The 12500-nt window shown below is 42.5% G+C and overlaps 1 protein-coding gene across 4 annotated transcripts in view; it reads right to left on the bottom strand.

Annotated features, from left to right (window-relative positions):
* The window catches only part of dennd4b (DENN/MADD domain containing 4B), a 60358-nt gene that overhangs the window by 9803 nt on the left and 38055 nt on the right, over positions 1 to 12500 (bottom strand). For all 4 annotated transcript variants that reach the window (XM_029450975.1, XM_029450977.1, XM_029450976.1 and 1 more), the window contains exons 14-28: positions 12160 to 12293; positions 11522 to 11636; positions 10250 to 10456; positions 10018 to 10146; positions 7123 to 7267; positions 6663 to 6803; positions 6323 to 6554; positions 5636 to 5918; positions 3966 to 4070; positions 2732 to 2907; positions 2236 to 2392; positions 1909 to 2148; positions 1677 to 1773; positions 1016 to 1181; positions 805 to 863 (exon numbers count right to left, since the gene is read on the bottom strand). In XM_029450975.1, coding sequence (XP_029306835.1) covers positions 805 to 863; positions 1016 to 1181; positions 1677 to 1773; positions 1909 to 2148; positions 2236 to 2392; positions 2732 to 2907; positions 3966 to 4070; positions 5636 to 5918; positions 6323 to 6554; positions 6663 to 6803; positions 7123 to 7267; positions 10018 to 10146; positions 10250 to 10456; positions 11522 to 11636; positions 12160 to 12293 — 2386 coding nt within the window. The remainder of the gene's footprint in view (positions 1 to 804; positions 864 to 1015; positions 1182 to 1676; positions 1774 to 1908; positions 2149 to 2235; positions 2393 to 2731; positions 2908 to 3965; positions 4071 to 5635; positions 5919 to 6322; positions 6555 to 6662; positions 6804 to 7122; positions 7268 to 10017; positions 10147 to 10249; positions 10457 to 11521; positions 11637 to 12159; positions 12294 to 12500) is intronic.

The following is a 12500-nucleotide window of genomic DNA, read 5'->3' on the forward strand; positions in this document are numbered from 1 at the left end:
TGTATGAATAATAATAATAATGTATGAATAATAATAATGTATGAATAATAATAAAGTATGAATAATAATAAAGTATGAATATAATGTCTAAATAAATATGAATAATTTATAAATAATAATGTATGAATAAATATGAATAATAATATATAAATAATAATGTATGAATAAATAGGAATAATAATATATAAATAATAATGTATGAATAATAATAATGTATGAATAAATATGTATAATGTTTAAATACATATGAATAATAATGTATAAATTAATATGAATAATAATGTATGAATAAATATGTATGATGTTTAAATACATATGAATAATAATATATAAATAATAATGTATGAATAATAATAATGTATGAATTAATATGAATAATGTTTAAATACATATGAATAATAATGTATGAATAAATATGAATAATAATAATAATATATAAATAATAATGTATGAATAATAATAATGTATGAATAAATATGAATAATAATAATAATATATAAATAATAATGTATGCATAATAATAATGTATGAATAATGATGTATGAATAATAATGTATGAATAAATATGTATAATGTTTAAATACATATGAATAATAATGTATAAATTAATATGAATAATAATGTATGAATAAATATGAATAATAATGATTAATAATGTATAAATAAATGTGCTTCTAGCATTTAGTGTACAGAAAATATGTTTGTGTTTATCTCCCCCATTAAAAACAATAGTAACAATTGAATATTTGGTAGTTATGATCAGGACGGAAGCTCAATCTGTTGCATGCTGGGAGTAAAACTTACCGACGTGGTCTTTGCCCATCGCCGCCAGCGTGAGGAAGAGGAACTCTCTGTACAAACTCCTGTAAGCACACAACATCAGCGGTGACGCACAGTTTACAGAGGCGTTACTTTATACGTTATACTTCTATTTGTAAAAACAATTATTCAAATAAGAAAACATTAAGGATGCATGTCAACTTTCTTTCTTATATAAACATTGAAACATGCTCACCTCTGAGTGCAGGCGGAGCCCGGCTGCTTGGCCAGCGTGTCCAGGAAGAGAGTGACGGCTTTGTGCACCTCGTTCATGCCGACCCACCGCAGCACCTCCTCCAGGAAGGCCAGAGTGAACGGGTGGTTGTGTCTCCGCCAGCTGTAGCTTCTCATGGGGACGCCACCTGCAGGCAGGAGGAGGAAATCTCATGGAGGGAAGAGATCAGGCTGGAATTCATCGTTTTAGGGACAAAGCCACTTGATTTTAGGTCCCAGGAAATAATGACTTTAACTCAAGGCTGAAGCACGATTTTATTTATAATTAAATTAAAAAGCTGTTTATTTCACAAAATGATTTGGTGGTATTTATATTTCAGCAGCAGAGTTTTGCCCGCCTGGTTTAGAAGTCCCTGATTTGCAGAACGCTTTCACTCGTCAGCGGCTCATTTGGAAACATTTTCTCTTATTTTACAAAAAGAGTCGCTATGCACGCCCATAAAGTAGCTTCAACCTCAACTTTATGCAAATGCAGAGTGGCCGACGTGACGCCCAGTCTCTCGAAAACGCCATGCGAAGCTACCAGAATGCATTGCACAGCTGCTTATATAGACAATGAACGGGAAGCGTTCAGCTGCAGCGTGACGGCCCGGACAGGACGTACAACACCAGCATTGTCTTACTGTGGATCCTCCAGAGGATGTAGAGGGGGGGCCACTGGTCTGTGTCGGGGGTCAGGGTGTCCCAGAGGAGCCTCACCCTCACTGCTGAGCTGTCCAACTGGGAAACATGAGAGAGCAGAGCCAGTGGGATCTCTGTAAACCCTAAAGTCAGACATGTGTATGTGTGTGTGTGTGTGTGTGTGTGTGTGTGTGTGTGTGTGTGTGTGTGTGTGTGTGTGTGGGCCTGTGTTACCTGTGTGAACTGGCTGACCAGCGGCGAGGCTCGGACCAGCTGCAGCAGGTTGCTGGGCAGGCCGAGGCGCTGGAAGTACCACAGCAGGTTCCAGAAGATGATGGAGTGGTTGTCCAGGAACTGGAGCTGGGCCAGCACCGCCTCGCCCTCGTTCTCCAGCAGACTCTCCAGCTCCTTCCTCAGAACCAGAGGGCTCAGGTAGGCCACCGTCACCTGGGGGGCGCCGCCCGCTGACGAACCCTGATAGAGGAGAAGGGGGGGGGGGGTCAGTCAGCGGGACGGGGGGTATGGAGAGACGAGAGGAAGCAAACATTTAAAGTGCGTTACCGAGGTGGTTCTGCTGTTCTCGGAGTAGCTGCTGGTCTCGGAGCTGGAGTCCTCGCTCAGACCGTTACACTGGAGTCGCAGGGACGCCTCCTGACCACTGGGGGGCCGGACGGCGCTCTCCACCTCATCCTCCACGTTCCAGTTGGTGCGCTCCGCACTGAAGATGAGAGGAATTGAATTTCACCGAGCTGTGTTTACTGTTCCTCACACGTCTGAGTGAATCTGCTTCGCTGCAGCAGTGTGAACCCAAACTGAACTGATTGAGAGTCATTTAATGAATTTAAACGGATCAAACAGATGCAGAATAACTACAACATGATGGTGGTGTGTAGAAAGTGGGAATGAAAACTGTGCGAGGTCGGTCCGCAAGACGACAACCAAACAACTGTTAAAATGCTTGTATTCTGAATGGAGTCTGGCTCGATCAGGGTGACGTTCAGACAGACAAACAGGGTCCGTCAGGTGTGACGGACGCTAGGGTGCCTGAGGTCCGTACCTGCCGACGGACCCGAGGTCACAGATCTCGGCGTTGAGGAAGGGGACGAAGGAGGCGCAGCAGAACGGGCAGGACGAGTTCAGGTTGGAGTCGTCCGACGTCCAGCCGGCCATGATCTCCTCGTCATAAACCAACGAGTTACAGCTGCGACACAGAGAGCAGCTGGAAATCAACACCTGGACACACACACAGGGCGGGAGGGGTCAGCGAGAAGTACTCTGATACTTCACTGCAGCAAGAGTACAAATATTACACTGAAAATACTTCACCACAAATAAACATCCTGGATTCAAAACCTTCCTGAAGTAAATGTAGTTAAAGTACTTAAAGTACTGATTGTGCAGTAAATGTAGTTAAAGTACTTAAAGTACTGATTGTGCAGTAAATGTAGTTAAAGTACTTAAAGTAAAAGTACTGATTGTACAGTAAATGTAGTTAAAGTACTGAAAGTAAAGTACTGATTGTACAGTAAATGTAGTTAAAGTACTTAAAGTAAAAGTACTGATTGTGTAGTAAATGTACTTAAAGTACTTAAAGTAAAAGTACTGATTGTACAGTAAATGTAGTTAAAGTACTTAAAGTAAAGTACTGATTGTGTAGTAAATGTAGTTAAAGTACTTAAAAGTACTGATTGTACAGTAAATGTAGTTAAAGTACTTAAAGTACTGATTGTACAGTAAATGTTGTTAAAGTACTTAAAGTAAAAGTACTGATTGTGTAGTAAATGTAGTTAAAGTACTTAAAGTAAAGTACTGATTGTGTAGTAAATGTAGTTAAAGTACTTAAAGTAAAAGTACTGATTGTGCAGTAAATGTAGTTAAAGTACTTAAAGTAAAGTACTGATTGTACAGTAAATGTACTTAAAGTACTTAAAGTAAAAGTACTGATTGTACAGTAAATGTAGTTAAAGTACTTAAAGTAAAGTACTGATGATGTAGTAAATGTAGTTAAAGTACTTAAAGTAAAGTACTGATGGTGTAGTAAATGTAGTTAAAGTACTTAAAGTAAAGTACTGATGGTGTAGTAAATGTAGTTAAAGTACTTAAAGTAAAGTACTGATGATGTAGTAAATGTAGTTAAAGTACTTAAAGTAAAGTACTGATGGTGTAGTAAATGTAGTTAAAGTACTTAAAGTAAAGTACTGATGGTGTAGTAAATGTAGTTAAAGTACTTAAAGTAAAGTACTGATTGTACAGTAAATATATCTAAAGTACTTCAGGTAACAGACGTTTACCTCGAGCCCCGTCCCCTCCTGGTTGGCGTCCCAGGACCGGCGCAGAGCGTAGGCTGGACGTGGCGTCTCCGTCAAGTCGAGGTCACTTCCTACAGACAGTGAACTCTGAGAGGAGACGACACAGATTCAGATTATAAAGCAGAGAAATGTCTCAACACGAGTGTGTTTCACAGGATGTGAGGAATAATGTCCAACATGTATTCTAAAAGCTCAATCTGAATCCAAGTTTTATAAAATAATACAACGCAAAGCTAATTACTTCAAGAACAAGAAAAGAGGTTTGCTAAATAAAATAAATAAATAAAAGCTTTTAATTAGATTTATTTACTACTATTTACTGTTACATTCTCAGGCCATGTTGTGTGTTTGTTTATTCTGCACACACACACACACACACACACACACACACACACACACACACACACACACTATTCTGGGTAATAAAAATCCGTCCTCTGTCTGTCGGGGGACACAACACTGAGGACAACATGCATGCACTTTATTTTGAAAAGCACTTAAATTGTATTAAACACGTAAATCATATTAAATCATAGTAAATCATATTAAATCATATTAAAGCATATTAAATCATATTAAATCATGTTAAATCATGTTAAAGCATATTAAAGCATATTAAATCATGTTAAAGCATATTAAATCATATTAAAGCATAGTAAATCATATTAAATCATAGTAAATGATATTAAATCATAGTAAATCATATTAAAGCATAGTAAATCATATTAAATCATAGTAAAGCATATTAAATCATAGTAAATAATATTAAATCATAGTAAAGCATATTAAATCATATGAAATCATATTAAATCATATGAAATCATAGTAAAGCATATTAAATCATATTAAATCATATTAAAGCATATTAAAGCATAGTAAATCATATTAAATCATAGTAAATGATATTAAATCATAGTAAATCATATTAAAGCATAGTAAATCATATTAAAGCATAGTAAATCATATTAAATCATAGTAAAGCATATTAAATCATAGTAAATAATATTAAATCATAGTAAAGCATATTAAATCATATGAAATCATATTAAAGCATAGTAAATCATATTAAAGCATAGTAAATCATATTAAAGCATAGTAAATCATATTAAATCATAGTAAATCATATTAAATCATAGTAAATCATAGTAAAGCATATTAAATCATATTAAAGCATATTAAATCCTAGTAAATCATATTAAATCCTAGTAAATCATATTAAATCATAGTAAAGCATATTAAATCATAGTAAATCATATTAAATGATAGTAAAGCATATTAAATCATATTAAATCATATAAAATGATAGTAAATCATATTAAATCATAGTAAAGCATATTAACGCATATTAAATCATATTAAAGCATATTAAATCATATTAAATCATAGTAAATCATATTAAAGCATATTTAATCATATTAAATCATAGTAAATCATATTAAAGCATATTTAATCATATTAAATCATATTAAATCATATTAACGCATATTAAAGCATATTAAAGCATATTAAAGCATATTAAATCATATTAAAGCATATTAAATCATATTAAAGCATATTAAATCATATTAAAGCATATTAAATCATATTAAATCATATTAAATCATAGTAAATCATATTAAATCATAGTAAATGGAGTGGAGTGTAAACAGAACCTCTGAGGTGGCGCTGACCAGCCGCTCTTTGGCCTTCAGCAGCGTTTCAGCCACTTGAGCCTTCCTGGACGGCCGCTGCTCGGACACCCTCCGTCCGATCCCTCCTCCCCCCGGCCGCCGGTCGTCCACGCTGGCGGCGCGTCTCACGGACACTCGGTGTCTCGTCGGTGTGAGAAGCTGCTGCAGTTTCCCCGCCAGGCCTCCTCGACTCGGGGAGGAGACATTGTTATAGTTCTCGTCCACGACTTTATTCCTGCCAGCCGAGTCTCGCGTGGCGACAGGTCTGCAGACAGAACAGAGGATGAAGTGCACGTGGAGATGAAGTGCAACATCTGTTCTAACAGGAATCTATTACTCGAGCAGGAAGTAGTGAGCAGACGAGACAGGAAGTCATCGCAATAAAAAACATAAACGATCATGTAGGAAAGAAGTCAATGATATATTATTATTTATTAATCTGTATTTATGCACCTCATGATTTATACTTTATTACTTTTCTAATATCACTGCCAATACAACTCAATATTACTTTATTTGACTGATATTATATCACTTTGAGTTAAAGTTTTAGTATTGTTTATTTATTTACATGTATTTATTTATTTCTCAAATTGAAAACACCTCATGTTCTGCTGAAGTTTTACTAAAGAAAGAAAAGCTTTTAATAAACGTTGCGTCCCGACCGACCTGCCGTCTCTCTCTGCCGGGTGGCAGCTGCAGTCCGGCTCCGAGTCGGCCGACTCCGCACACTCTTTGTAGAAGGTGGAGAGGCACACCTGGCTCCGCGGAACCAGAACAGCACCGGGCGGGGGCGGGGTGGAGGCGTCTCTGCGTCCCAGCGGAGGCTTACGAGAGACGCCGTCCCCGCAGCCGTTGGTCCCCGCGTTACCCAGGATGCTCTTCTTGCAGAGCTTCACCTCTGAGGGACGGAGGATCAAAAACTGACGATTATTATTATTTTACTTACACATTCTTATAACTAAACAAATAAGAAGGAGGAAGAGGAGGATGTGGTGCGGCCTCTCACTGTCAGTGGACGTCCTCATGCTGTTCAGGCTGCTGCTCTTCACCATCGCGCCCGTCAGAGACTCGTGACTGGAGCTCTCAGACAAACCGCTCCAGCTGGACTGACGAATCAGAGTCGAGTGGGGGCGGGGCGTCGCCGCGTCTTTCAAAGAAAAACAACAATTATTAATAATAATAATAATAATAATAATAATAATAATAAAACATCTGCAGGTTTTAAATTGTTTGTAAAAACTACAGTGACAAATTCATTTATTTAAGTAAAAGTACAAATAACACTGAAAATACTAAAAGTCCTGCATTCAAAACTTAAAGTAAAAATAAATATCTGTAAAATGTACTTAAAGTACTGATTGTGTAGTTTAAGGGATTAAGAACTGTGAAATGTACATTATTTATTGCAGTAGAATTATAAAGTAGCAGAAAATGTAGAAATGATTTGATATTGAATATTTTCTGACCTCCTCGTGACCCCACTGATCCGCTCTTGTGACGCCGTTTGATTGGCCGCCTGAACTGAGCCACAGCCAATAGGACGTTCCTCAGCTTGGCCCAGCGAAGACGTCCTCCCTGACTCGTGGACGGCCACTTGCTCTCCAGCACGGCCTGAGGAGAGAGGACAGAAGACAGAGGACAGAAGACAGAGGACAGAAGACAGGGGACAGAAGACAGGGGACAGAAGGCAGGGGACAGAAGGCAGGGGACAGAAGACAGGGGACGGAAGGCAGGGGACGGAGAAGGCAGGGGACAGAAGGCAGGGGACAGAAGACAGGGGACGGAAGACAGAGGACAGAAGACAGAGGACAGAAGACAGGGGACGGAAAACAGGGGACAGAAGACAGAAGACAGGGGACAGAAGACGGGACGGAAGACGGGACAGAAGACAGGGGACAGAAGACAAGGGACAGAAGACAGGGGACAGAAGACAGAGGACAGAAGGCAGGGGACGGAAGGCAGGGGACGGAAGGCAGGGGACGGAAGGCGGCAGGGGACAGAAGGTGGCAGGGGACAGAAGGTGGCAGGGGACAGAAGGTGGCAGGGGACAGAAGGCGGCAGGGGACAGAAGGCGGCAGGGGACAGAAGGCGGCAGGGGACAGAAGGCAGAAGGGGGACGGAAGACGGGGGACGGAAGACGGGGGACGGAAGACAGGGGAAAGAAGACAGGGGAAAGAAGACAGAAAGAAGACAGGGGACAGAAGACAGGGGACAGAGGACAGGGGACAGAAGACGGGACGGAAGACGGGACAGAAGACAGGGGACAGAAGACAAGGGACAGAAGACAGGGGACAGAAGACAGAGGACAGAAGGCAGGGGACGGAAGGCAGGGGACGGAAGGCAGGGGACGGAAGGCGGCAGGGGACAGAAGGTGGCAGGGGACAGAAGGTGGCAGGGGACAGAAGGCGGCAGGGGACAGAAGGCGGCAGGGGACAGAAGGCGGCAGGGGACAGAAGGCGGAAGGGGGACGGAAGACGGGGGACGGAAGACGGGGGACGGAAGACAGGGGAAAGAAGACAGGGGAAAGAAGACAGAAAGAAGACAGGGGACAGAAGACAGGGGACAGAGGACAGGGGACAGAGGACAAGGGAAAGAAGACAGAGAGAAGACAGAGGACAGAAGACAGGAGACAGAGGACAGAAGACAGGAGACAGAGGACAGAGGACAGAAGACAGGGGACAGAGGACAGAAGACAGAGGACATAAGACAGGGGACAGAAGACAGAGGACAGAAGACGGGACAGAGGACAGAAGACAGGGGAAAGGAGACAGACAGAAGACAGGGGACAGAAGACAGGGGACAGACGACAGAGGACATAAGACAGGGGACAGAAGACAGGGGACAGGACAGGGGACAGACGACAGAGGACAGAAGACAGGGGACAGAAAACAGGGGACAGAAGACAGAGGACAGGGGAAAGAAGACAGGGGAAAGAAGACAGGGGAAAGAAGACAGGGGACGGAAGACAGGGGACGGAAGGCAGGGGACGGAAGGCAGGGGACAGAAGACAGGGGACGGAAGGCAGGGGACGGAAGGCAGGGGACGGAAGGCAGGGGACAGAAGATAGGGGACGGAAGGCAGGGGACGGAAGGCAGGGGACGGAAGGCGGCAGGGGCACGGAAGACGGGGGACGAAAGATGGGGGACGGAAGACGGTGACGGAAGACAGAGGACAGAAGACAGGACAGAAGACAGAGGACAGAAGAGAAGACAGAGGACAGAAGACAGAAGACAGGGGACAGAAGACAGAGGACAGAAGACAGGGGACAGAAGACAGGGGACAGAAGACAGGGGACAGAAGACAGGGGAAAGAAGACAGGGGAAAGAAGACAGACAGAAGACAGGGGACAGAGGACAGAAGACAGGGGACAGAGGACACGGGACAGAGGACAAGGGAAAGAAGACAGAGAGAAGACAGGGGACAGAGGACAGAAGACAGAGGACAGAAGACAGGGGACAGAAGACAGGGGACAGAGGACAGAAGACAGGGGACAGAAGACAGGGGACAGAAGACAGGGGACAGAGGACAGAAGACAGAAGACAGGGGACAGAGGACAGAAGACAGAAGACAGGGGACAGAGGACAGAAGACAGGGGAAAGAAGACAGAGGACAGAAGACAGGGGACAGAGGACATATGACAGAGGACATATGACAGGGGACAGAAGACAGAGGACAGAAGACGGGACAGAGGACAGAAGACAGGGGAAAGGAGACAGACAGAAGACAGGGGACAGAAGACAGGGGACAGAAGACAGGGGACAGAGGACATAAGACAGGGGAAAGAAGACAGAGGACAGAAGACAGGGGACAGACGACAGAGGACAGAAGACAGGGGACAGAAGACAGAGGGCAGAAGACAGGGGACAGAAGACAGGGGACAGAAAGGGGACAGGGGACAGAGGACATAAGACAGGGGAAAGAAGACAGAGGACAGAAGACAGGGGACAGACGACAGAGGACAGAAGACAGGGGACAGAAGACAGAGGGCAGAAGACAGGGGACAGACGACAGAGGACAGAAGACAGGGGACAGGGGACAGAAGACAGAAGACAGGGGACAGAAGACAGAGGACAGAAAACAGGGGACAGAAGACAGGGGAAAGAAGACAGGGGAAAGAAGACAGAGGACAGACGACAGAGGACATAAGACAGAGGACAGGGGAAAGAAGACAGAGGACAGACGACATAAGACAGGGGACATAAGACAGGGGACAGAAGACAGAGGACATAAGACAGGGGACAGAAGACAGAGGATAGGGGACATAAGACTGCAGAATCAGTACTTTTGGTGCTTTAAGTAGATACTTTACTGAAGTAAAACTTTCCATCCCTGCATGTGTGTGTGTATTATATAGTAATAACCTTGTTGTAGTATCCGTATGTGATGGTGTTGGGTGTGATTCCCGCCTTCTTCATCTCCAGCAGGACTCTGACGGCGAGGACCGGCTGACCGTACTGACCGCACAGCTGCATCAGGATCCTGTAACACACCTGGAACACACACACACACAATCAACACACACTCACACACACACACACACGCTGTGGCTCTTCAGACACATTAAAGCCAGCCTGGTGGTCACCGTCTCCTCACCTCGTCCGGCAGCACCACCTTGCGGTTCTCCATGTGTTTGAGGACATCGTAGGCCGCATGCAGAGCGCGCACCTTGGCGGTCTCCGCCCGGACGAAGGTGGGCAGGTAGATGAACCAGAGGCCGTAACAGTGACCCAGCAGGCACTTGGACCACATGTCCGGCACCGCAGAGTACTTCTGGGCTCGCTTCTGCGCCAACTTGATCTCCTGTGAGGGGAAGACAGATCAGAGGCTGAAGACGGATCAGAGGCTGAAGACGGATCAGAGACTGAAGACGGATCAGAGGCTGAAGACGGATCAGAGGCTGAAGACGGATCAGAGGCTGAAGACGGATCAGAGACTGAAGACGGATCAGAGGCTAAAGACGGATCAGAGACTGAAGACGGATCAGAGGCTAAAGACGGATCAGAGGCTAAAGACGGATCAGAGACTGAAGACGGATCAGAGGCTGAAGGTGGCGTCAGAGATACTTTCTTCAGTTCAGGGAAAGTCTCCGTATCTTTCTGTATTTCATCTCTTAACGTCACAGTGAGCTCAGTCAGGAGGACTCGCAGCGAAGCTGCATCTTTAATCCCTCAAGTCTCAGGAGAAATAAATTTCAATAAAACAACTAAATGACCAAGATAAAACTTTCAGTCCCCAAAACATGACTAAACTAAAACATGGGGTTGACTAAATATGATAACAACTAACAAGGACTAAGATTAAATAAAATAAATATCTGAGGAGATGAACTGAAGAAAAACAAAATTAAAACAATAATCCATTTTGGAATAAGTTTTTGAATAATCTGGTTAAACTCGTCTTTACTTTCCATTCAAAGATCTAAAACAGCTGCTGTCGTTGACTCAGTCGGAGGCTTCTGAATTTTGGATGATCAGTGAAATATTGATAATTCATTAAAATTAAAAGATGCAGAGTTACAAGGTTCCTGCTCCGCGATGCATTCAGGGACAACTGGGTCACAGTGAACGTAAAGCAGCTCGGAGATATTCTCTGCTGATGCAGACGTTTGTGCCAAATGCTGATTAATAAACAGAACAGGTTCTGTTCATTATAGTAATAAATCCAAAAAGAAGTCTTTAAATGTCTTTAACTTTAAATTGAGCATTACTCAAAACAATCTTTATTTAAGAATAGAAAAATATTGAAGTCGCAGCATTAGAAATAATCCAACACCAAAACTTCCAGATTTATTTGATACATTAGTTTTAGAATAAACTATTTATATTGTTATATATATTTATCTTTTAAAGCTTTGTGTTGCTTTACCTGTTTGGTGCGGCGCGGGGCGGGGCTGCTGGGGGCGCTGCCCTTCGTGGGAACGCGCAGCGTGTCCTGAGGCCGCTCAAACAGCTCCGGCTTCAGAGTGGGGAAGGTCTCGTAGCTGATGGAAGCAATATTCCAAGAAAACACTCCTAGATTAAAGTCGTACATTTACGAGAGAAAACTCACACGTTTACGTTTTCTTAGATGAAATGTACGAGAAAAAATCTTGTTTGTAAGAAATGTGTAGAAAATAAATCGTAAATTTACATGAAATTTAAAAACATATTTTCTTAGATTAAAGTAGAAAATGTACGAAAAAACCCTCAAATACAGAGAAAAGAACTCGAATAGTAGCGTATAAAGTGGTGAATGTACAAAACAAAACTCACAAATTTACAACGAAAAAATCAGAAATTAACGAGAAAAAATAAAACAGAATTATTTTTTGAGAATAAATAAAAGTGCTAAATGTACAAAAAAAAAGAAAATGTAATATTATCAGAGATTATAAAGTTGTAATTTGGTGACTTTAAACCCGGGGAATCTTTATTTCTCCAAGTTTCCTTTTACCACATTCAGTCAGAAAGTCTGACTTTGTGCTCTGAACACCCCCCCCCCCCCCTCAGTCTGTAGTTGTGTACCTGTAGAGGGCGGGACACTCGGACCCGTCAGGTTCTTGAGGTTCTTCAGGAGGCATGATGAACACCGTGTGTTCTCCACCGTGAGTCTCGTCCAGATCGATCAGCCTCACCTCCTCCGGCTTCTCTACGTCCACCTGGTGACAGAAATACACAGAATATACTATAAACTAGTTCTATTGTCACTTTACCTTAAAATACTTTTAGTGTTGTATTACCTGCAGCGGTGGAAGAAGTACTGCAGTAAAAGTATTAATACTGTATTAATACTAAAGCGTAGAAATACTCTGTTCTGCATCCTTTTTAAGTAAAAGTACAAAAGTATCAGCATCAAAATATACTTA

This window comes from Cottoperca gobio, chromosome 16 (assembly GCF_900634415.1).
Source record: "Cottoperca gobio chromosome 16, fCotGob3.1, whole genome shotgun sequence".
Classification (NCBI taxonomy): domain Eukaryota; kingdom Metazoa; phylum Chordata; class Actinopteri; order Perciformes; family Bovichtidae; genus Cottoperca; species Cottoperca gobio.